The sequence below is a fragment of the Palaemon carinicauda genome, chromosome 33 (genome assembly GCF_036898095.1).
Source record: "Palaemon carinicauda isolate YSFRI2023 chromosome 33, ASM3689809v2, whole genome shotgun sequence".
NCBI lineage: Eukaryota > Metazoa > Arthropoda > Malacostraca > Decapoda > Palaemonidae > Palaemon > Palaemon carinicauda.
In genome coordinates this window covers 75,481,452-75,508,951 of record NC_090757.1, presented here as the reverse complement: position 1 = coordinate 75,508,951, position 27,500 = coordinate 75,481,452, and the positions used below count along the sequence as shown (strand labels likewise).

Here is a 27,500-nt window from a genome sequence, read left to right as displayed (position 1 = left end):
TAAAAAATCAATAATAATGCTAAGAAAAAACCCACCCACTCCCAACTGTTTGAGTTTGAAAACAAAGGCCTCATGATTAACACGGTCAAAGGCAGTTCTAAAATCGAGGCCAACCATACGAACTTCCTGACCACAATCAAGGGATTTCTGTACAGCATTGGAGATTTTAAGAAGGGCATCACATGCTCCAAGGCCTTTACAAAAACCAAATTGCAAACTAGGGAATAGATGATTACCTTCAGCAAACCTATTAAGAGGTTTTGCCAGAAGACGTTCAAAAACTTTAGATAATATGGGAGTTACGGAAATTGGGCGGTAATCGGTGGGACTTGAGCTACCACAAACACATTTACATAGAGGAGTAACATTACCAATTCTCCAACAAGTGCTAAAAGCTCCTTTTCTTGCTAACTTGCGCAAAATAACAGATAACTTTGGAGCTAAAAATTCTGCTGTACAAAGGAAAAATACCATTTGGATCTACACCTCCATAAGCATCAAGGTCACGAGATCGAAAAGCTAAACTAGTTAGTTTAGCCTCAGGAAAACAGGAATGAGGAAGTTCAAGTTTTCATTACTCTGTTTACTGTCAAAAACATCAGCCAAATGGGTTGCCTTTTCCTTTGGACAGTGAGTGACTGAGCCATCTGTTTCAAGTAAAGGAGGAACTGTTGTAACTACACCAAAGAGTGCAGATTTATGGGTAGACCACCATTTATGTTCCTGAGTTGTACCAAAAGGGTTTCTTTTATGGTTAAATTGTACTCCTTTTCAGTTGAGGCATAAACTCTCTGAGAAAAAGCTCGAAGATGAGTATAGTTATTTCAGGTCAAATCTGATCTGTTACCCTTCCAAAGATGATAGGCCTCCTTCTTCTCCAAATAAGTACATCTACAATCATCATGGAACCACAGTTTGTCCTTCATTCGGTACCTTAGCACACGAGAAGGGATACGCCTATCAATTATGTCGCATAGATTCTCATTCAAAGGGACAACAGGATCTACACTACTACATAATTGTGACCAATTCAAGCACAAAGATCATGCAAAATCCCATTCCAGTCTGCTTGGGATTTCATATAAATTTTACAAGAGTATGATACACCAGGGACAGGCTGCTCAGTCTTCACTACTAATGAAATCCAGGCATGATCAGATGTCCCGACTGGAGAACCAACCTTACCAGTTATAACGCCAGGGGAGTCAGTGTATACGATGTCCAAGCAATTACCAGACCTGTGAGTAGCTTCATTCATGATTTGCTCATAGCCTGATTCAGAGGCAAAGTCTAAGGCTCTTAAGACATGGTGGTCAGTAGGAGAGATAGAACTTAACCACTCCCTATGGTGAGCATTAAAATAACCAACAAAGACAAAAGAAACCTTTCTATCATCTGCTTGTATCTTAGCCATAATGGTAAGAAGACAATCGAAGATAGAATCATCCATGTCTGGATTCCAGTAGATCAAACACAAACAAAAGTTGTTATGCCTGCTACAAACTTTTATTACCAGAATCTCATGACATTCACATTGATAGCAGGACTTATGAGAAGCAGGGTACTCAGTCCTAATATACACCGCCATTCCCCTGGCCCTAGGGATGGCATCACGTTTCAACATTATTGGCTTCTTAAAACAGTTATAAGGAGCTCAGATGAGTGCCTCATATTAGAAACCAAAGTTTTTGAGAACAAAAGAATATCATACTGTCTGTTCGCAACTGTAAGGTCTTGAATATTTGCATGAAGACCACGAATATTGCAATACAGAAGACGACATTGACGAAATCTAGGACGTACTGTTCCCGGATTGCGCTCAATGTCTCCAGACAGCATAAGAATTAATAGAAATAAAGAAAGAGACATCATACTTAAAAACTAGATTAATTAGAATTATAACAAAAACAATAAGTACAGAATTATAAATAAAGTGATTGATAAAACCCATAGACTAAAGTAAAAAGTCGGAAAAACTGGTCAACATGGAGGAGCCGATACACCATGCAAGGCTAAATACCCTCCAGGATAGCCACTTCAACTGAGGGGAGGACAGTAAGGATGGTTTGGAGACGAAAAAGACTCAGAAAAGGAAAAGACAACATCTTGATAAACCACCAGGCATCCATGGCCCTTCTATTAAGCCTGCCCAACACACCATCTAAAAAAAACAAGAGGAAAATAAAAATAATAAGATAGAATAGTGTGCCCGGGTGTACCCTCAAGAAAGAGAACTCTAACCCAAGACAGTGGAAGACCAAGGTACAGAGGCTATGGCACTACCCATATATATATATATATATATATATATATATATATATATATATATATATATATATATATATATATATATATATATATATATATAGATATATATATAGATATATATATATATATATATATATATATATATATATATATATATATATATTCATATATATATAAATAAATAAATATATATATATATATATATATATATATATATATATATATATATATATATATATATATATATATATATATATACACACACACACACACACACAAATATATGGAGACAAAGACTTCACTATTGATGCAGGACTATTACAAAGAAAGAAAATAAGGTAACCTATAGTTATATGTTTTATGCCAACATCTAACCAGCTTGGAGAGTGGAATAAAATGAACACCAGGTGAGGACAGAAATTTGGTTTTCCACACTAATTACAAGCAAGAAGAAAAGAAATCTTTCATTTGTGTGGGGCAAAAGTTTCCTATATATTATATTTTAAAAATAGCCAATGGCAGTGATAAACACAATTATGAAAAGCAGGATTCCCACAGAGAAGAAAAATAAAATGTGACAAATATAAGGAAATAATACATAAGGAAAATATTAAAAAAGGATACACACACAAAAGAAAACTAAAGAAAATAAAAGGTTAAAAAATATGCATAATATATGTGCTGAAATAAAATAATAAAGATTATGAAAGGAGGTCAACATCCAATAACTTACCTTCTCCATCCAATGAGACCCTTGTTCTTCTCCTTCCCCACAAACAAGGAACTGTTCTTTGCACACCTGTCATAGAGAGAATAATCACCAAATTTTACAAAATAAGGAATTGTCCATAATCTCTGGAATTCTGATAATGTGAAGACTTCTTGAGAAAAAAAACTGCTGATATTAAAAGATTAGTCTCCTTAAAGAATTTTTGGAATGGATGTTATTTTTATGTAAGAGCAAAACAATACATGTTATAAAGAAATTTGGATAAAATATTCCATCTACCTAAAAATCAATAGCTGATTCTGCTTTCTTTGACTAAAGTAGTTCTGCTTAATATAATTACAGTGACCCTAACAATTAAAAGCAGCTCTGCCTAATGTAATTACTGTGACCCTAACAATCAAAAGCAGCTCTGCCTAATATAATTACAGTGACCCTAACAATTAAAAGCAGCTCTGCCAAATATAATTACTGTGACCCTAACAATCAAAAGCAGTTCTGCTTTACAAAAATTACGGTTACATTCAATCAAAAGCAGTTCTGCTTTACAAAAATTAGTGACATTAACAATCAAAAGCAGTTCTGCTTAGTATAATCACTGTGACGATAATAATCAAAAGCAGTTCTGCCTAATAAATTTACTGTGACAATAACAATCAAAAGCAGTTCTGCTTATTATAATTACTGTGCAATCAAAAGCAGTTCTACCTTATATAATTACTATGACACTAGCAATCAAAAGCAGTCCTGCATAATATATTTACTAGCAGTTCTGCCTAATATAATTACTGTGCAATCAAGAGCAGTTCTGCCTTATATAATTACTGTGACACTAACAATCAAAAGCAGTCCTGCCTAACATATCTACAGTGATACTTACATTCAAAGGCATTTCTACCTAATATATTTACAAGCAGTTCTGCTTAATATAGTTACTGTGCTATCAAAAGCAGTACTGCCTTATGTAATTACTGTGACACTAACAATCAAAAGAAGTCCTGCCTAATATATCTACGGTGATACTTACATTCAAAGGCATTTCTACCTAATATTTTTACAAGCAGTTCTGCTTAATATAGTTACTGTGCTATCAAAAGCAGTTCTGCCTTGTGTAATTACTGTGACACTAACAATCAAAAGCAGATCTACATAATACATTTACCGTGACATTAACTATCAAAAGCAGTTATGCATAATACAATTACTGTGTAATCAATAGCAGCTCTGCTTAATGTAATTACTCTGACACTATCAATAAAAAAGCAGTTCTACCCAATATATTCATTAACACTAACAATCTAAAGTAGTTCAGCCTAACATATTTGCTGTGAGACTAACAACCAAAAGCAGTTCTACTTAATATAATTACTGTGACACAAACAATCAAAAGTATTTCAGCCTAATATATTCACTGTGACATTAACAATCAAAAGCAGCTCTGCTTAATATAATAACTCCAATCAAAAGCAGTTCACCCTTATATAACTACTGTGACACTAACAATCAAAAGTATTTCTACCCAATATATTTACCGTGACACTAACAATCAATAGCAGTTCTGCTTAATATAATTACTGTGTAATTAAAAGCAATTCTGCTTAATGTAAATACAGTAGGGTCCCGAATTATGCGAGAATTTGGTCGATTAATGACCTCGTATAAATGGAAAACCGCATATTTCGAAACACAACAAACAGTAATTCCATTTTGGCCATGGCAACCAGCAACTTGCCTATTCAAACGTGTTTACTACCCATTTCTATTACTTTCTTTGTACTATACTGTATTTCTTTATAATATCAAATTGTTCTTGTAAATAAATCAAACATTTAATATGCTTTAAAGTTCTAATAACTTGAAAAATGGTTAAAATTACAACCAGGATGGGTGGAAACACTATATATTTCCCGTTATAACACGACCCAAAATACAGACAAATTTTAATGTTTGTCATATCTATTGTATAAGACAACTGGTGAATAGCAAAACCATCACTCTATAGACTAGCTTTTGTATGATTGAAAATCCAAAATTATCAAAATAAAGGCGATTTTATATCATGCGTTTCCTAAACACGCCAAAAAGCACAATAGAAAACGACAACCAATGTTTTGTTTACGTTTATCTCTGATCATAACGAAGAAACAGACGCATTTACACATCTGTGTATAGGTTAGTTTTTGCATCGACAGCAATCTTACCAAGTATTGATTATATGTTGATTTTGTTATTACCAATGCTCTACTTAATATTTCTTAGAACTTCCAAATAAATGAAGTGAATGCCATTTATATAATTTTTTCTTAATGACGCCGCCTGAAATAGAAACATTCCATTTGTTTACGCTCCATCTTCGATCATAGTAAACAAACGAACGCATTAAACACACATGATCAAAGTGATAACTAATGATATTACAAACATTTAGTAAACATTGTTATTACAAATATTTTACTTATGGTATCCATATATATTCCTAAATTCGTGGCAAAGCTGGAAACGTTTTTTTTCCTTATGCGTTTAATCCACAATAGCAAACTGCCGCTAATGACAGAATGATAATTTATGATAGTTCTAAACTGTTACGAAAGATAATTGTCCTTTCCATATCCAAAATACTTTTCCTAACTTCAGTTATAAGTCAACTTGTACCCACCTCAATTATGGAACCATATGCAAAAATGGTAAAAGAAGAAAGTACTAGGCCTATTTCTAAAGTCATCGAACAAATAGGTTACCGCTATTACGTTCGATGTGACACAGAGAGAGAGAGAGAGAGAGAGAGAGAGAGAGAGAGAGAGAGAGAGATGGTTTTAATTGTACTAAACAATAAATATCATAGGTTATAACACATTGGTCCTTATGTAATATTAACTGTATTGATTGTTTGAATAAATGAAGAAATGGTGTAAACAACTCTTTGTTAACGTATTCGTACGTGCATATTCGTGAGAGCGGAAGCTAGACATCAGCTGATCTGATTACAGCCAAAAGTTAAACAAAAAGAAGTCAGCAATAGGCGATTTTCAAAACACACCCGAAATTTAAAAACATAAGTACATGTTTTATTATAGCGAAACTGACTATTTAAAGAGTAAAAATTTTCTGGAATAGAATGGTGTTTCCTAAAAAATAGTGGTTTGCTGACGAAATCGGATACCGTATTTTAAGCTATGATTGAAATGGATGTGTACACGGTATAATTTTTTTGTTTTGTATTTAATTGACAGTTTAAGAAAACCAATTTTGGTTTCTTCATTTATTTGTAAGTATTGTATAACACGAGAGAGAGAGAGAGAGAGAGAGAGAGAGAGAGAGAGAGAGAGAGAGAGAGAGAGAGAGAGAGAGAGAGAGAGAGAGAGAGAGAATCAACTGTTGTAATCGAATGCCGTGTTTTTGTTTCGTGTACCTCCTGAAGCGAGGAATTAAACGCCACAACTAACAACTGTCATGATAATTTCATTCTTAAACTCAAGTTGCCATATGTGAACTAAAGTTTTATTTCTTACGGAGAGAGAGAGAGAGAGAGAGAGAGAGAGAGAGAGAGAGAGAGAGAGAGAGAGAGAGAGAATTTTTATTTTACCGTCTACTCTACAAAACTAATCTTTGCAAATCAAATGTATACTGTTTAAAATATGGCAAAATATTGCCGACTCGTTACCGAAGTTTAGGCTATTCACTGCTGATAAACGAACCTAGTCTACTCGTGAAAACCTTGAACGCCCGGAGGGAAAAATAATGCTTTTATATATACTGTATTAAACAAAAATAATGCTTTAATATATCATCATTAACACTACCATTACAATTATCGTAAGGTTGGAGAAAGATAAAGATTGCCGAGAACGTAACCACAATTCTGTTTACATTTTGTCACCTGGACTCGCACAGTTAACAGTTGATTTCATTGTTGATGTGGAATTTTATCCTTAAATAGGCTAGTTATTATGAAATTATGTTAATAAGATGTAATGTTAATATTGTTTTGTAACATTCATTATAAATCACCATATTTAGGGCTACCAATTTACTTGGAAAGACAATAGATTTGATACATTTTATAGTGCTCGACTCGCAGACTTTGAACAGCTTCGCAGATACAAAAAATTTATTTTTGAAAAATAGGGATCGCAGAAAAGGGGAATCGTATAATTCGAACACACATAATTCGGGACCATACTGTACTGAGCAATCAAAAGCAGTTCTGCCTTATATAATTTGTGACACTAACAATCAAAATTGGTTCTTCTTGATATATTTACAGTGACACTAACAATCAAAAGCAGTTCTGCTAAATATAATTACTGTGTAACCGAATGCAGTTCTGCTAAATATAATGACTGTGTAACCAAATGTAGTTCTGCTTAATATAATTACTGTGTAATCAAATGTAGTTCTGCTTAATATAATTACTGTGTAATCAAATGTAGTTCTGCTTAATATAATTACTGTGTAATCAAATGTAGTTCTGCTTAATATAATTACTGTGTAATCAAATGTAGTTCTGCTTAATATAATTACTGTGTAATCAAATGCAGTTATGCTTAATGTATTTACTGTGACACTAACAATCAAAAGAAGTTCTGCCTAATATATTTGCTGTGCAATCAAAATCAGTTCTGCCTTATATAATTACTGTGACACTAACATTCTAAAGCAGTTCTGCTCAATATAATTACTGTGTAATCAAAAGCAATTCTGCTTAATATAATTACTGTGACACTAACAATAAAAAAAGTTCTTCCTAATATATTGACTATGCAATCAAAATAAGTTCTACCTTATATAATTACTGAGACACTATCAATCAAAAGCAGTTCTACCTAATATATTTACTAGCAGTTCTGCCTAATATAATTACTGTGCAAAAAAAGCAGTTCTGCCTTATGTAATTACTGTGACACTAACAATCAAAAGCAGTTCTGCCTTATGTAATTACTGTGACACTAACAACCAAAAGCAGTTCTGCCTTATATAATTACTGACACTAACAATCCAAAGCAGTTCTACTTACTATAATTACCATGCACTAAAAAGTAGTTTTGCTTAATATAATCACTGTACAATAAAAAAAAAGTTCTGCTTAAAGTAATTACTGTGACCCCTAAAATCAACAGCCGTTCTGTTTAATATAATTGTTGTGGCAAAAACAATCAAAAGCAGTTCTGCTTAATATAATTACTGTGCCACAAATAATAAAAAGCAGTTCTGTTTAATATAATTATTGTGTAACCTACAGCAGTTCTGCTTAATCTAATTACTGTGACACTAACAATCAAAAGCAGTTCTACTTAATATAATTAGTGTGACACTAACAATCAAAAGCAATTCTACTTAATATAATTACTGTGACACCAAGAATAAAAAACATCTCTGCTTAATACAATTAGTAACACTAACAAACAAAGCAGTTCTGCCTCATATAACACTGGTTTACAAAAAAAAAATTTGGTCTGAGGCAAGAATGGGGATAGGTGTTTTTTGCTAATTTGGGTGTGCTGAATTCAAATTTATAAATAGTTTTGCTCTATCACCTCTAATTTCTGGCTTTTAAATAGTCTCATTTAAGTATAAACAGAGAATATCTGTGCACATTTCATGAGTTGCAGCAGCTTATAACAGATAAAACAGGATACATAAAGAACACTGATTGAATCAATATACTTGGATGACACAATTACACAATTCATAGTACCACAGGCAGTCAAAAGTGTGTTTTCTTAGAAGATCTGGTGTATTTTGCCTCCGGGATGTCACGCAAGAGCATCCAGCAGAAGTCTCCCATCATGTCGGGGTTCCATTTGCCTTGATAGTTGCTCTCCATCTTCGTAATGTCTTGGTGGAATCTTACTCCATGCTCATCACTCACTGCTCCAAGATTTGGCGGGAAGAAGTTGAGGTGGAAATGGAGAAAATAAATCTTGAGTGACATTCGGCACCCCATACCATCGTAAGACTTTAGCAACCTTTCAATACAGGCTTGGTAATCTGATATGTGTGTGTTACCAAGGAAGCCACTACAGACTGACTTGAATGCTTCCCATGCTCTCAGTTCCTTCAAGTTAAGAAGCTCCTCAAAATCAGTATCCTTCAGCACTTCTCGGATCTGAGGTCCGACAAAGATGCCCTCTTTGAGCTTAGCAGCACTAACACCTGGGAACACAGTAGCAAAGGGTTGGAAGACAGCACCATTTTTGTCCAACGCCTTCACGAAATTCTTCATCAAACCAAGCTTGATATGAAGAGGAGGAAGAAGCACCTTATTCATGTCCACCAGAGGATTCCCCTTGACGCTGTGTTCGCCAGGAACAAAAGTGCTTCTAGACCCCCAGTCTTTCTGCTTGTAATGCTGGGATACACCTCGACTATCCCAGAGACAGAGAAAACAACAGAACTTTGTGAAGCCCGCTTGCATACCCATAAGAAGACCAATGACCTTGAGGTCCCCACACAGACTCCATTGGTACTCGCTGTACTTAATAGCTTCTAAAAGAAGCTACATATTGCCATAGGACTCCTTTAGATGGGCAATGTGTGCAATGGGAATGCTGGGATATTTATTCCCGTTGTGCAGAAGCACAGCCTTGAGACTTCGCTTGGAAGAGTCTATGAAAAGACGCCAGTCTGAAAGGATTATGTGGCAAACCAAGGGACGTGAACAAGCCAGGTATGTTTGTGCAGTAGCACAACTTGTTTTCCATGTCGAAAAAGGAAGCAAGGTCTTTGTTCCGATTCCTGAGACTAGTGATCCTTACATCTTCCTGGACTAGGTTCCACTGTTTAAGCCAAGAAGTCAAGAGCTCTGACTGCTGTTTTGACAGATACAAATCAAGAGCAAGATCATTCAGGTCTTCTTGCGTGATCCAGTGTGGCTCATTGCCACTTGTTCCTGAATATGTAGACTCGATATCTTCCTAAGATATTGACTCGGCAGAATCCTTCCTTGAAGGTATTTCTTCATCTGATGAGGAAAGAAGATCCTTATTTACTGGAGGTGTGGGTACAGGAAGATCATCTGAATGGGGAACGGGTCTCATAGCAGATGGAAGGTTGGGATATTTTATCTTTTTCCTAGAAGATGCATTGAAACCAGATATATTAGTTAAACAAAAGTAACAATCATCTGCATAGCTTCGTGGCTCTCGCCAAACCATCGGGACTGCAAAGTTGAAAGCCGCTTTCTTGCCATTAAACCATGCAGTTAGTCCATTGTAGCAGGGTTTACAACAGATGTGTGGAGCCCAAGACTTGTCCTGATCACCAATTTTACAGTCAAAATAGTGAAAGTAGGCAGTTCTGAGGAGGGAAGTGATGGTTCGACGCTCTGCAACTGTTGTGAAGTCCCCACACACGTAGCAGAAAGAATTGGCCTTGTTGAGGCATCCTCGATGTTTTGACGTGCTTGAAGCCATTGAAGAATCTAAAAATATAACAAAGTAAAACTAAATCATATGCAAGGCAATATTTAGCTACCCAAAAGATGTGTAACACGATAGTTGAGGGACACCAACCTCCTGCGCCACCTGCAAGACAACCTCTTCCAATGACTGACAGAGCACTACTGAGTGCGGATTGAGATCTGCTGCCCTAACTGCCAAAATCCGTCTTGATATATAATCATATATATAATGTAAATGCAATCACTTACATTTAGTGCATAATAACTAAAAAATAAGCCCTAAGTCTCACATTATTAGAATTAACCCTGAATGTATATATGCCTTTATGTACTGTATATGCACAAAATGCACACTATGCATATCTAAAAAAAAAAAAAAAAAAGAGGTGATGAGTAAAGACGGATTTCAAATTTGAATTCAGCACCCCCAAATTAGGTAATAAAGGGTATTTTTGTGCTTGCCTCAATTTCTTTGTAAACCAGTGTAATTACTGTGACAATAACCATCAAAAGCAGTTCTGCTTAATTACTATGACACTAACCTTCCTGATTTCCTCTTTCAGACCGGTCATCTGTGCCCGAGTGTACTCGATACCAGGGAACACATCAGACAACAATGAGAAAAGCAGAGGGATGTCTTCTGCAACAAGCTTGGGAACCATTGTCTCGCAAACACTCTGTATGAGAATCTGCAGAAAGAGAAGGAAATAAGTTGTACATGATTTTCTAATACTCATCATAAAGTACTGTTAGTTTTACAAATTTAATAACACTGATTATGTTCTATGACCGCCAATTGCGAAGACATTATGAGTAGAATAAGGTTTAGTGATCTTCATTATCCCACACAACATAAATACCGTACTGTTGAATATATCAATACTATTACTAATTCACTTCAAACCCTAATTGTAAGAGCTGAATGCTACAATAAAAAAGGGCCCCAACAAGGCAAGCAGCCCTGTGTGGAAAGCAAATCTATCTATTCAATCTAATTTCTCTTCCTCTTGTTTGGTTAAAATTTTTAAAGTTTATATAGGAAATATTTGTCTACGTGTTGTTGCTATTCTTAAAATATTTTCCCTGTTGGAGCCCTTGGGCTTATAGCATCCTGCTTTTCCAACTAGTATTGTAGCTTAGCAAGTAAATAATAATAATAATAATAATAATAATAATAATATTACTAGTCAAGCTACAACACTACTGTAGTTTGAAAAGCTGGATGCTAAAAGCAAAAGGGCTTAAACAGGAAAAATAGCCCATTTAGGAAAGGAAATAATAAAATAAATAAACTGCAAGAGAAGTAATGAACAATTATTATAAAATATTTTATGAACAGTCTCTCTATTGATCATGGTACTTCCCAAAATTTGTGGGGGTAGCCAACAAATAAAAAAGGAAAAGGGAATTTTTCTTCTCTTCATTCCCCCTAACATGACAAGAGCTTTAGCCAAGTTTGATTGGTACTGCTACGGTGCCACAGCCCACCCTCCCCTATTATCCACAACAATGAAGCTTCATATGCTGAATCCCCTACTGCTGCCACCTTCGCGGTCACCAAAGCGACCGGATGAAGCAGGAAGGCCTATCAGAACTGAGCCACAATCTTTTGCCATTCATTCCTATTTTTAGCCCACTCTTTTGCCTCTCTCACATCTATCCTCTTATCATACAGAGCTTTCTTCACTCCATCCATCCTTGGCCTCCCTCTTGTACTTCTCCCATCAACTCTTGCATTCATTACCTTCTTCAGCATTATGTCATTTTCCATTCTCTCTACATGGCTAAACCATCTCAACACATTCCTGTCCTTGCTAGTTGCTAAATCATTTCTTGAATCCTTTCTCAACCTCACAACTCCATCAACTCTTGCATTCATTACCTTCTTCAGTATTGTCATTTTCCATTCTCTCTACATGGCCAAACCATCTCAACACATTCATGTCCTTGCTAGCTACTAATTCCTTTCTTTCACCCTTTTTCAACCTCCCTACTCCATTCCTAACCCTATGTAATCAAGATACAAAAACCATACTCATCAGACACTTCACCTTGAACACATTAAATTTCTGTCTCTCCGTCACTTTCATCCCCCACAACTCCGATCCATACATCGTAGATGCACAATCACTTTCTCATACAAAACTCTCTTTACATTCATTCTTAACCTATTTTTCCTCACTCTCTTCACTGCCCCAACACTTTACATCCTTCATTCACTCTCTGACCTATACCTGCTTCCACTCCACCATTTACAGCAACAAAAGACCCCAAGTACCTAAACTGATCTACTTCCTCAAGTAACCCTTCATTCAACAGACATTCAATCTAGCACCATCATCCCTTCCTACCCACATTAACTCTCAAGTTCCTTCTGTCACAAACCCTTCCAAACTGTCAATAATCAACTCGACTTCCGAGTCTGCAACCAATACAGTATCATACGCAAATAACCATTGATTCACCTCCCACTCGTGATCACTCTCATCTATCAGTTTCAATCTACGACCAAGCACTCGAGCATTTGCCTCTCTTACAACTTCATCAACAACCAAATAGAACAACCATGGCAACTTCACACATCCCTTTCTCAGTCACACTCTCACTGGAAACCACTCACTTCATTTCCTATCCTTTACTGCCTATGTATAAACTTATCACTCCTTAAAACAACCTTCCCCAATTCCATATAACCTCATCACATTCCACATCACTTCCCTATCAACTCTATCATAAGCTTTTTCTAGATTGATAAATGCATCACCCTTCTCCTTATCTTTTGCTAAACATTTCTCACATATCTACCTAACTGTAAAAATCTGATCCATAAATCCCTTACCTCTCCTAAAACCCCCCTGCACTTCTAAGATAGCATCCTCTGTTTTATCCTTAATCCTATTAATTACCATTCTACTAAACACTTTTCCAACCACACTCAACATACTAATACCCTCCCTTAGAATTAAAACTCTCATGCACATCTCCCTTACCTTTGTATAGCGGAACACTACAATCACACACCCAGTCTACTGGTACCATTGGTAGCATAAAACAGATAAACAATCTCACCAACTATTCAAGTACAGTTACAGCCCCCTTCTTTTTAACATCTCAGCCCTCAAACCATTCATATCAGGGGCTTTTCCTGCTCATTTCATCTAGTGCTTTCTTCACTTCCTCTCATAATCTCTCTCTCATTCTCATCTCCCATCACTGGCACCTCAACACCTGCAAGAGCAATAATATCTGCCTCCCTATTATCCTTAACATTCAGCAACCTTTCAAAATATTCAGACCACCTATTCCTTGCCTCATTTCTTTTCAACAACCTTCCATTTTCATCTTTCACTGTCTCTTCATTTCTCAATGCACCCTTCCTTACTCTCTTCACTTCTTTCCAAAACTTCTTATTCTCTTCATATGAACAACCCAATCCCTGAACCCCACCTCCAGTCAGCCGCCCTCTTTGCCTCAGCTACCTTGCATTTCACTCCAACATTTTTCTCTCTATATCTTTCATACTTCCCTACACAATTACTCTGCAGCCATTCTTCAAATGCCCTCTTTTCTCTTCCAAGTTTGTATCTTCACTCCATCATTCCACCATTCACTACCCTTCCTCCTGCTGCCTCCAACAATCCTCTTGCCACACACATAACTTGCAAGCCCAACAAGATTTTTTTACTAACTTCCACTCCTCTAGATCACCTGTTGCTCTCACTTTCACCCTGTCATGTGGCACTTCCAACCTTTCTTGGTATTCACTTTTACCTTTGTTTTTTCAACTCTACAACCTTCACTATCGCTTTTTTACATCCCCACATCCTATTTTCCCCACCCTCTTGCTGCAATTATAATCAATTTTCCTTCAGCCAAAAAATTATCACATACTGTTAGCCATACCTCTAAACACATACATATCTTTCAATCTCCCAAACATCTTTCTTGTTATCAACGTATAATCCATTAATGCCCTTTCTATCACTTTTCCCTTTGCCACTCTCACCCATGTGTACTAGCTTATATCTTTCTTTTTGAAAAAATACTGTATAACTTATAACCAGTTCTTGTTCACCATATTAACAACATTAAAATAGATCTTTCATTCATAAACTATTAAGAGAAACTTATGTCAGCCTGTTCAACATGAAAATTTGAAGTTCACCCATTCAACTGCCCAATCATTCCATAGTATACCGTGTAAATGACAAAATTTAAAAGACCATTTTTTGGATGAAAAAAGTCAGGGTTTGCCCATTACATGAGATATACTTTTGGAATTAAGGAAATATTTATTCTCTCTACCTCTGTTGTATTGCTTTTAGGGTATTCTAATTGCATATGGTTCTTTAATACAATAGTAGTTTGCAAGGATTAACTAAAAATCATATATACTCTTTTTAATTACGGTATGTGGTTTCGAGTAAAATAGGAATATTTACTGGTAATTTTATTTTTATTCATAGTACTGTACTCGGGCTCTTTTGTGTGAATCTCTTGGTAGGCTAGTCTAATTGTCTGAAACCTACAATTTTCTATATTTGTAATGATAATTAATTTTTCTACTTACATAGTAGTTTGAAAGGATTGACTTAACACTTAATCATACACTGTAATTGTGTTATTAAGTAAAATAAAAATAAGAATCTTTTCTTTACTACAATATTTCCATCACCAAAAACTTGTGTCGGGCAACTAAGAATGTTTAAATTTTTTGCCAAGAGATGGCGGTAGTGGTGGTTGTCTAAAACCTAAATATTTGCAGGTTACCGGTATCTCACTATGGAATACAAGAAAACAACGATGCAAACAAGTTTAAACAAAGGAAAAAAAAAACTTTATCTAATAAACTTGAAATTCACGGTAGTTAGTACGTAAGCAGAGCAGCTGCTGTATAAAAATGGTTGTTTGCCATTTAACGGCTGTGGCAATCGCGTAAAAGTAGTAGCAAATTCGCCAAATAACTACTGCTAGTTTTCGAAAGATAATTGTACATAGCACTTTGAAGGATTGACTTAGAATCATATACACCAGTACTTATTACAATTATATAGTTGTATGCTTATTGAAAATAAATCTATTCAATTTCATCTTTATTGCAAAAACATGTTTTTGTAGTTGCAAAAGATTGAGGGAAAATAGGAGGAAGAAGGTTAGGAATGACGAAAAGTAAACATTGAATGAATAATGTAAACATTGTGTTCAAACTCACGAATTGTTTTACAATATTTCTATACTTTAAATAAAAATGCAGCATATTTTATAAACTAAAAACTTGAATATATAACACTAAAAACAATAAAGATCATAATATTTGTGGTAAGATTTATAAAATAATGTAGTAACATTAGGCTGGCCTTGAAATTGCCGTGTTCCCATTAAACGGAGTATATGATAAAAACACGTTTTTTTAAAAGAAATTTTGGGATTCGCCCTTTACATGGGGTCATCCTTTACACTGTAATATACAATATGTATGTTTGTGCTGATGGTAAAAAGCTATAATGACAAGAAACTTGGCTCAAATTTATAAGGAGAGATTTAGTGTATCACTTTGCTTCAAACGATAAGATTTAGTGTATCACTTTGCTTCAAATGATAACTGCTTAACATTAAAAATGATTAAAAAACACAAGAAATTAATAAATACGATATAAAATACGACAGTAATAAGAATAATTGCCTCTTGTTCTGGGAGATTTTCAGCGATCGTTCCCTCGTCTATGTTCTTCTCATCCCGGCTCTTTAAGTCCTCTTTGATTCGCTGAATACGATCTCTTTTCACGTTGCCTGCTGAAATCAGCACAGACTTCAATGCTCTGAGACCGAAGTCGTAATGGGATTGGTTGGAAAGCTGCTCATCGCAGAGCCTGAAAACAGTAACATAATTAGAATATTCTCCAAAATTCTGAAAACAAAAATATACTAAGCAGAACTTTTTCCAAATCTGAAAACAAAAATATTATTATCATTATTTATATTAATAGCCAAGCTACAACCCTAGTTGGAAAAGCAAGATGCTATAAGCCCAAAGGTTCCAATAAGGAAAAATAGCCCATGGACGAAAGGAAATAAGGAAATAAGGAAATAAATAAATGAGAATAAATTAACAATAAATCATTATAAAAACAGTAGCAGCGTAACAGATATGTCCTATATAAACTATTAACAACGTCAAAAACAGATATGTGACATATAAACAATAAAAAGACTCATGTCAGCCTGGTCAACATAAAAACATTTACTCCAACTTTGAACTTTTGAAGTTCTACTGATTCAACTACCTGATTAGGAAGATCATTCCACAACTTGGTAACAGCTGGAATAAAACTTCTAGAATGCTGTGTAGTATTGAGCCTCATGATGCAGAAGGCCTGGCTATTAGAATTAACTGCCTGCCTAGTATTACAAACAGGATAGAATTGTCCAGCGAGATCTAAATGTAAAGGATGGTCAGAGTTATGAAAAATCTTATGCAACATGCATAATGAACTAATTGAATGACGGGGCCAAAGACTAATATCTAGATCAGGCATAAGAAATTTAATAGACCACAAGTTTGTCGAAAAAATTAAGATGAGAATCAGCAGCTGAAGACCAGACAGGAGAACAATACTTAAAACAAGGTAGAATGAAAGAACTAAAACACTTCTTCAGAATAGATTGATCACCAAAAATCTTGTAAGACTTTCTCAATAAGCCAATTTTTTGTGCAATTGAAGAAGACACAGACCTGATGTGTTTATCAAAAGTAAATTTTCTGTCGAGAATCACACCTAAAATTTTAAAGGAGTCATACAAATTTAAAGAAACTTTATCAATACTGAGACCTGGATGTTGAGGAGCCAACGTCTTTGACTTACTCACAATCATACTTTGAGTTTTATTAGGATTCAACTTCATAACCCATAATTTGCACCATGCACTAATTTTAGCTAAATCTCTATTAAGGGAATCACCAACCCCAGATCTACATTCAGGGGATGGAATTGATGCAAAGAGAGTAGCATCATCTGCATATGCAACAAACTTGTTTTCTAGGCTAAACCACATGTCATGTGTATATAGTATGAAAAGTAATGGGCCAAGAACACTACAATGTGGAACACAGGATATCACAATCCTATACTCACTATGGTGCCCATCAACAACAACTCTGAGATCTATTATTTAAAAAATCAATAATAATGCTAAGAAAAAAAACCACCCACTCCCAATTGTTTGAGTTTGAAAACAAGGGCCTCGTGATTAACACGGTCAAAGGCAGCACTAAAATCGAGGCCAATCATATGAACTTCCTGACCACAATCAAGGGATTTCTGTACAGCATTGGAGATTGTAAGAAAAGCATCAAATGATCCAAGGCCTTTACGAAAACCAAATTGCAAACTAGGGAATAGATGATTACCTTCAGCAAACCTATTAGGACGTTTTGCCAGAAAACGTTCAAAAACTTTAGATTATATGTGAGTTATGGAAATTGGGCTGTGATCAGTGGGACTTGAGCTACCACAAACACATTTACATAAAGGAGTAACATTAACAATTCTCCAACAAGTGCTAAAAGCTCCTCTTCTTGCTAACTTGCGCAAAATAACAGATAACTTTAGAGCTAAAAAATCTGCTGTCTTTATAAAAAAAACAAAGGAAAAATGCCATTTGGGTCTACACCTCCATAAGCATGAAGGTACATCAACAGAGCTTTAATCTCATAAGAACAAAAAGCTAAACTAGTTAGTTTAGCCTCAGGAAAACAGGAATGAGGAAGTTCAAGTTTATCATTACTCTGTTTACTGTCAAAAACATTACCCAACATGGTTGCCTTTTCCTTTGGACAGTGAGTGACTGAGCCATCTGGTTTAAGTAAAGGAGGAACTGTTGCATCTACACCAAAGAGTGCAGATTTAAGGGTAGACCCCCATCTATGTTCCTGAGTTGTACCAGAAAGGGTTTCTTTTATGGTTAAATTGTACTCCTTTTCAGTTGAGGCATAAACTCTCTGAGCAAAAGCTCAAAGCTGAGTATAGTTGTTCCCGGTCAAATCTGATCTGTTACCCTTCCAAAGATGATAGGCCTCCTGCTTCTCCAAATAAGCACGTCTACAATCATCATTGAACCACGATAGGCCTCCTGCTTCTCCAAATAAGCACGTCTACAATCATCATTGAACCACGGTTTGTCCTTCACTCGGTACCTTAGCACACGAGAAGGGATACGCCTATCAATTATGTTGACTAGATTCTCATTCAAAGGGACAACAGGATCTACACTACTATATAATTGTGACCAATTCAAGCACAAAAGATCATGCAAAATCCCATTCCAGTCTGCTTGGGATTTCATATAAATTTTACAAGAATATGATATATCAGGGACAGGTTGCTCAGTCTTCACTAATAATGAAATCAAGGCATGATCAGCTGTCCCGACTGGAGAACCAACCTTACTAGTTATAACGCCAGGGGAGTCAGTGTATACGAGGTCCAAGCAATTACCAGACCTGTGAGTAGCTTCATTTATGATTTGCTCACAGCCTGATTCAGAGGCAAAGTCTAAAGCTCTTAAGCCATGGCGATCGGTAGGAGAGATAGAACTTAATCACTCCCTATGGTGAGCATTTAAATCCCCAACAAAGACAAAAGAAGCCTTCTATCATCTTCTTGTATCTTAGCCATAATGGTAAGAAGACAATCGAAGATAGAATCATCCATGTCTGGATTCCGGTAGATCGAACACAAATAAAAGTTGTTATGCCTGCCACAAACTTTTATTACCTGAATCTCATGACATCCACATTGATAGCAGGACTTATGAGAAGCAGGGTACTCAGTCCTAATATACACCGCCATTCCCCTGGCCCTAGGGATGGCATCACGTTTCAACATTATTGGCTTCTTAAAACCAGTTATAAGGAGCTCAGATGAGTGCCTCATATTAGAAACCAAAGTTTCTGAGCATAAAAGAATATCATACTGTCTGGACGCAACTGTAAGGTCTTGGATATTTGCATGAATACCACGAATATGGCAATATAGAAGACGACATTGACGAAACCTAGGACATACTGGTCCCGGATTTCACTCAATGTCTCCAGACAGCATAAGAATTAATAGAAATAAAAAAGACACATCATACTTAAAAACTAGACTAACAAAAATTATAACAAAAACCATATGTACAGAATTATAAATAAAGTGACTGATGAAACCCATAGACTATAGTAAAATGTCGGAAAGACTGGTCAACATGGAGGAGCCGATACACCATGCAAGGCTAAATACCTGTATACTAATCAAAACTTTCTTCAAAAGTCTGAAAAGAAAACTACAGTATACTAATCAGAACTTTTTTTTAAAAACTGTACCAATCAGAGCCTTCTCCAAGTCTGAAATCAGAAATATACTAATCATACGTTTTCCCAAAAGACTGACAACAGAAATACTAATTTTATATAAGTTGTACTTTTCCTAGCTATACAAACCTGAGTCATTTAATGGGGCTACTACTTACCCTGCTTCCTACAGCCAGTTCAACCAAAGAGGTAGTAGGTTGGCCAGGGCACCAGCCGCCCGTTGAGATACTACCACTAGAGAGGTATTGGATCCTTTGACTGGCCAGACAGTAATGCATTGGATCCCTTTTTCTAGTCACGGCTTATTTTTTCTTTGCCTACACTTACACAGAATAGTCTGGCCTATTCTTTACATATTCTCGTCTTTCCTCATACATCTGACAACAATGAGATACTAAACACTTCTTCACCCAAGGGGTTAATTACTGTTCTGCAATTTGTTCAGTGTACTTTCCTCTTGGTAAGGGTAGAAGAGACTCTTTAGCTATGGTAAGCAGCTCTTCTAGGAGAAGGATACTCCAAAATTAAACCATTGTTCTCTAGTCTTGGGTAGTGCCATAGCCTCTGTACCATGGTCTTCCACTGTCTTGGGTTAGAGTTCTCTTGCTTGAGGGTACACTCGGGCACACTATTCTATCTTATTTTTTTTTCTTCCTCTTGTTTTTTTGAAATGGTGTGTTGGGCAGGCTTAATAGAAGGGCCATGGATGCCTGGTGGTTTATCAAGAGGTTGTCTTTTCCTTTTTCTGATTTTTTCTTCTCAAAACCATCCTTACTGTCCTCCCTTCAGTTGAAGTGGCTATCCTGGAGGGTATTTAGCATTGCATGGTGTATCGGCTCCTCCATGTTGACCAGTTTTTCCGACTTTTTACTATAGTCTATGGGTATCATCAATCACTTTTTTTATTATTCTGTACATATTGTTTTTGTTATAATTCTTGTTAATCTAGTTTTTAAGTATGATGTCTCTTTTTTATTTCTATTAATTCTTATGCTGTCTGGAGACATTGAGCGAAATCCGGGACCAGTACGTCCTAGATTTCGTCAATGTCGTCTTCTGTATTGCAATATTCATGGTCTTCATGCAAATATCCAAGACCTTACAGTTGCGTCCAGACAGTATGATATTCTTTTGTGCTCAGAAACTTTGGTTTCTAATATGAGGCACTCATCTGAGCTCCTTATAACTGGTTTTAAGAAGCCAATAATGCTGAAACGTGATGCCATTCCTAGGGCCAGGGGAATGGCGGTGTATATTAGGACCGAGTACCCTGCTTCTCATAAGTCCTGCTATCAATGTGGATGTCATGAGATTCAGGTAATAAAAGTTTGTGGCAGGCATAACAACTTTTATTTGTGTTCGATCTACCGGAATCCAGACATGGATGATTCTATCTTCGATTGTCTTCTTACCATTATGGCTAAGATACAAGAAGATGATAGAAAGGCTTCTTTTGTCTTTGTTGGTGATTTTAATGCTCACCATAGGGAGTGGTTAAGTTCTATCTCTCCTACCGATCGCCATGGCTTAAGAGCTTTAGACTTTGCCTCTGAATCAGGCTGTGAGCAAATCATAAATGAAGCTACTCACAGGTCTGGTAATTGCTTGGACCTCGTATACACTGACTCCCCTGGCGTTATAACTAGTAAGGTTGGTTCTCCAGTCGGGACTTCTGATCATGCCTTGATTTCATTATTAGTGAAGACTGAGCAGCCTGTCCCTGATATATCATATTCCTGTAAAATTTATATGAAATCCCAAGCAGACTGGAATGGGATTTTGCATGATCTTTTGTCCTTGAATTGGTCACAATTATATAATAGTGTAGATCCTGTTGTCTCTTTGAATGAGAATATAGTCAACATAATTGATAGGCGTATCCCTTCTCGTGTGCTAAGGTACCGAATGAAGGACAAACTGTGGTTCAATGATGACTGTAGACGTGCTTATTTGGAGAAGCAGGAGGCCAATCACCTTTGGAAGGGTAACAGATCAGATTTGACCTGGAACAACTATACTCAGCTTCGAGCTTTTGCTCAGAGAATTTATGCCTCAACTGAAAAGGAGTACAATTTAATCATAAAAGAAACCCTCTCTGGTACAACTCAGGAACATAAATGGTGGTCTACCCTTAAATCTGCACTCTTTGGTGTAGATGCAACAGTTCCTCCTTTACTTAAACCAGATGGCTCAGTCACTCACTGTCCAAAGGAAAAGGCAACCCTTTTGGCTGATGTTTTTGACAGTAAACAGAGTAATGAAAAACTTGAACTTCCTCATTCCTGTTTTCCTGAGGCTAAGCTAACTAGTTTAGCTTTTCGATCTCGTGAGATTAAAGCTCTGTTGATGGACCTTGATGCTTATGGAGGTGTAGACCCAAATGGTATTTTTCCTTTGTTTTTTATAAAGACAGCAGATTTCTTAGCTCCAAAGTTATCTGTTATTTTGCGTAAGTTAGCAAGAAGAGGAGCTTTTAGCACTTGTTGGAGAATTGGTAATGTTACTCCTCTATGTAAATGTGTTTGTAGTAGCTCAAGTCCCTCTGATTACCGCCCAATTTCCATAACTCCCATATTATCTAAAGTTTTTGAACGTCTTCTGGCAAAACGTCTGAATAGGTTTGCTGAAGGTAATCATCTATTCCCTAGTTTGCAATTTGGTTTTCGTAAAGGCCTTGGAGCATGTGATGCCCTTCTTACAATCTCCAATGCAGTACAGAAATCCCTTGATTGTGGTCGGGAAGTTCGTATGATTGGCCTTGATTTTAGTGCTGCCTTTGACCGTGTTAATCATGAGGCCCTTGTTTTCAAACTGAAACAGTTGGGAGTGGGTGGGTCGTTTCTTAGCATTATTATTGATTTTTTAAGTAGTAGATCTCAAAGAGTAGTTGTTGATGGGCACCATAGTGAGTATAGGAATGTGATATCCGGTGTTCCACAGGGTAGTGTTCTTGGCCCATTACTTTTCATACTATATACACATGACATGTGGTTTGGCCTAGAAAATAAGCTTGTTGCATATGCAGATGATGCTACTCTCTTTGCATCAATTCCATCCCCTGAATGTAGATCTGGGGTTGGTGAATCCCTTAATAGAGATTTAGCTAAAATTAGTGCATGGTGCAAGTTATGGGGTATGAAGTTGAATCCTAACAAAACTCAAAGTATGATTGTAAGTAGGTCAAGGACAGTGGCTCCTGAACATCCGGATCTCAGTATCGATAATGTTTCTTTAAATTTGTATGACTCTTTCAAAATTTTAGGTGTGTTTCTCAATAGCAAATTTACTTTTGAGAAACATATAAGGTCTGTGTCTTCTTCAATTGCACAAAAAATTGGCTTATTGAGAAAGTCTTTTAAGATATTCGGTGATCAATCTATTCTGAAGAAGTGTTTTAATTCTTTTATTCTACCTTGTTTTGAGTATTGTTCTCCTGTCTGGTCTTCAGCTGCTGATTCTCATCTTAATTTGTTGGACAGAAACTTACGGTCTATTAAATTTCTTATTCCTGATCTAGATATTAATCTCTGGCACCGTCGTTCAATTAGTTCATTATGCATGTTGCATAAGATTTTTCATAACTCTGACCATCCTTTACATTCAGATCTCCCTGGACAATTCTATCCTGTTCGTAATACTAGGCAGGCAGTTAATTCTAATAGCCAAGCCTTTTCCATCATAAGCCTCAATACTACGCAATACTCTAGAAGTTTTATTCCAGCTGTTACCAAGTTGTGGAATGATCTTCCTAATCGGGTTGTTGAATCAGTAGAACTTCAAAAGTTCAAAGTGGGAGCAAATGCTTTTTTGTTGACCAGGCGGACACGAGTCTTTTTATAGTTTATATATGACATATTTGTTTTTGACGTTGTTAGTAGTTTATATATGACATATCTGTTATGACGTTGTTACTTTCTTTTAGAATGATTTATTGTTAATTTGTTCTCTTCAGTTATTTATTTCCTTATTTCCTTTCCTCACTGGGCTATTTTCCCCTATTGGAGCCCCTGGGCTTATAGCATCTTGCTTTTCCAATTAGGGTTGTAGCTTGGATAGTAATAATAATAATAATAATAATCATGGTTTGTGCTGGGTAAACAGAGCATGCACAAGGAGCAAGTGGGAGGTTGCTCCCAGCATCTCTTCACAATACTCACCTGGTCAAAGACAGGATCTTTGGTAAACGGCTCAGGTTTGTATAACTAAGGAAAATACAAGTTACAGTAATACTTCACAATAAAAAATTATTTGGTTCCGTAGTGGCTTTCATACCATGATTTTTTTGCATTGTGAGTTGCCTTTTCAATATACATAGCCTAATTCGTTCCACGACCTACAAAAACACCACATCAAATCTTTATTATAATGCTAAACTCCACTAAACACAATGAAATAAAATCATTTGGATCATTCAATAATAATTACCCAACCGTTAATAACCTGTAAAGTAAATGTATATAATTAGGACAGACAGTACAACAATGCAATAATAAATGGTAAATACAGTAACAAAAATGTGGAACCTTATTATTATCATCATTAAATGCTAAGCTACAACCCTAGTTGGAAAAGCAGGATGCTATAAGCCCAGAGGCCCCAACAGGGAAAATAGCCCAGTGAGGAAAGGAAATAAAGAAAAATAAAATATTTTAAGTATAGTAACAACATTAAAATAAATATTTGCTATAAAAACTTTAGCAAACCAAGAGGAAAAGAAACTAGATAGAAGTGTGCCCGAGTGTACCCTCAAGCTAGAGATCTCCAACCCAAGACAGTGGAAGACCATGGTACAGAGGATATGGCACTACCCAAGACTAGAGAACAATAGTTTGATTTTGGAGCGTCATTCTCCTAGAAGAGCTGCTTACCACAGCTGAAGTCTCTCTTTTACCCTTACCAAGAGGAAAGTAGCCACTGAACAATTAAAGTAAAGTAGTTAACCCCTTGGGTGAAGAATTATTTGGCAATCTCAGTGTTGTCAGGTGTATGAGGACAGAGGAGAATCTGTAAAGAATAGGCCAGACTATTCGGTATCTGTGTAGGCAAAGGAAAGAACCGTAACCAGAGAGAAGGGTCCTATGTAGTACTGTCTGGCCAGTCAAAGGACCCCATAACTCTCTAGCGGTAGTATCTCAACGGGCGGTTGGTGCCCAGGCCAACCTACTACACCTTTGGAGTAAGGTGATGTCTGAGAGTGAAGTGACAAGGCAGCAGAGAAGGATGACAAATGGCAGAAAACACAATTAACTTTACAAAACAAATCAACAAATGGCAGAAAACATTAAACTTTACTTCATGAAACCCATCAACAAATGGCAGTAAATATTAACAGATAGCTTTACAAAAAACTTAAAATTAAATTTTTTTTTTTTTTTGACCTTTTTTCATTTTTTTTTACTTTACAATTTGTATTTTCTGAACTTAATAATTTTCTTCACCACTTCTACTTTTCTTTCTTTTTGGAACACTTTTAGCTTCATCTTGGCCTAAAAGTATTTCGGCCGTACCCCTTAGCGATCACACAACCGCATGCCACCATAGTACTTCTTTATTATCTTAAGCTTCATCTCTATAGAAAGCATGATCTTCTTTCCCTATACGCCGGCAAGTGCGTTGAATGATGCAACACGAACAGTTCAGTACTTAAAGGCACAAAAGCGGAAGCAAACACGAATTCAATGTTAACAATAGCGCTGCTAAAACCAAATGCGCTAGACGCCGATACATAGATGCCAACAAATAGGAGAGCAGGATTGTATGACGGTAACTGACATCGGAGTAAGGAGATAGCCAACGGGAGTACGGAAGGAAGGTGACATGTTTACGACTGGCGCCGCAGGAATTTTAGTATCAGTGTCTCTGAGGCGGCTGGACTAGCTAGATGCCAATACATAGATGCATGATGGGATAGATGCCAACCAATAGGAGAGCAGGATCATATGGCGGTAACTCGCATCCGAGTAGAGATAACCAATGGGAGCACGGGAGGATGGTGGCGAGTTTATGGAGTAGAGATAACCAATGGGAGCATGGGAGGATGGTGGCGAGTTTATGGTTGGCCCCGTGTGAATTTTAAAATCAATCTTTGAGGTGGCTGGGCTCTTGTACCATACCTCATTCCGAAACATGAAACATTTTTTGCAATGTGAGTCAAAGAATATTCGCATCTCGTTTCACAGTGTGAAAATTTTGTAAGCAGAAGCTTTTGTATCGAGAGGAGGGAGGAAGTCTTCGTGAGGTCGAGGTTCTTCACTGGACATACCTATCTCTACACCAAGCTGATCCTAGCTCTCTCTGTACAGCATATATCCAATTACCGTGGTAAAAAAATACAGCTATATTTGAAATAAACCAAATTTTGATTAAACTGGTGTTTCACTCAACTGAATCCAATAATAATGCATGTAATACTCATATAATAGTATCATTTAAAATAAAAAACATAGCGAATTATAATCTCAAGTATTGTTTACATTCATATCAGGTGATCAACCCTGTGATGTCCAACGTCAACCTATATTCACTTTCACGATATTATCCCACTGATATGACCATTCACTTTCACAGAATTACCTCACTGATATAACCTATCATGCATATCAGTATGATATTTCTTTCACATTATTATAGTCCATCACTTATTATTATTATATCCTTAATCATTTTCCCAATTCCTTCCCAAATCCCTTTCGTACATTAACATTGCTCTCCCACACACACATCTATAACGTATCTTCCCAACTCTTTTGATTCTCTCTATATTTCGCAATTTAATTTATCTCTTTTCTAGCATTCATCCATCTTTTCATATCATTGGTCCTTCTAAACCACTTTCTTATCCCTCATTCCACCTATTCCCATTCCTTCTTGAATTTCCCAAAATTCTTGATTTTGCTAATTTATTTGAACTAGCGTAGATTTGACGAAGGGGATGTGCAAGAAGAGGGACCTGTCATCGTCTGCGGATTGGCTACCACCTCCCCGTCTCGTGTCTACATGTATCGCTCCCTTTGTAATATTGTTTTGTTGTTCTCTCTCCTTGTTGTTTCACTTAACTGTAACCAATACTAATTCATGTAATAGTCACATTTTAGTATCATATATACTTAAAAACATAGCGAATTATAATTTCATGAATTCTTTACATTCAAATAAGCTGATCAACCCTGCATAGTCCATTGTCAACCTCAATTTTCGGATCAACAAATAACTCCTTTATAATTAAGGCATGCTACCAAAGGATATTTCATATATACTAAAAGAAACACTTATTACTTGATCTATCATTTTCCAATTAGCTTACAGTACTAATTTCAATAGTTTTATTTGAAATGCTTCTCTCATATTTTATTTACTTGTACTATGAGTTGAATCGCATAACATTAACCAGAGGTTCATTCATGCTGCCGATGCACGATATTTTAGCTCTGTGGTGCTTGATTATAAAGCTTCAATAGAGACTTGGCAAAGGAACAAAGATTTCATTTATTACACCCACAGAGAGAGAGAGAGAGAGAGAGAGAGAGAGAGAGAGAGAGAGAGAGAGAGAGAGAGAGAGAGAGAGAGAGAGAGAGAGAGAATATTTATATATATCAGCTGTTGTTATAAACGCTGTTGATAAGTGAGTGAATATACTGTTTTTATTTATTTAAGGGGACCGTCTGCCAATTTTATTCCTAATGATTGAAAATACTTACATTTCTATATATGTTTTAGACATATAATACCTTCATCATATAAAAATCTTAAGTTAT

General features: G+C 36.2%; 1 protein-coding gene across 2 annotated transcripts in view; it reads right to left on the bottom strand.

Annotated features, from left to right (window-relative positions):
* Window positions 1-27,500, bottom strand: part of LOC137625988 (dynein heavy chain, cytoplasmic-like) — a 770,344-nt gene that overhangs the window by 303,301 nt on the left and 439,543 nt on the right. For both annotated transcript variants that reach the window (XM_068357067.1, XM_068357068.1), the window contains 3 exons: window positions 16,078-16,264; window positions 10,937-11,083; window positions 3,002-3,067 (listed from right to left, as the gene is read on the bottom strand). In XM_068357067.1, the coding sequence (XP_068213168.1) occupies window positions 3,002-3,067; window positions 10,937-11,083; window positions 16,078-16,264 (400 nt within the window). The remainder of the gene's footprint in view (window positions 1-3,001; window positions 3,068-10,936; window positions 11,084-16,077; window positions 16,265-27,500) is intronic.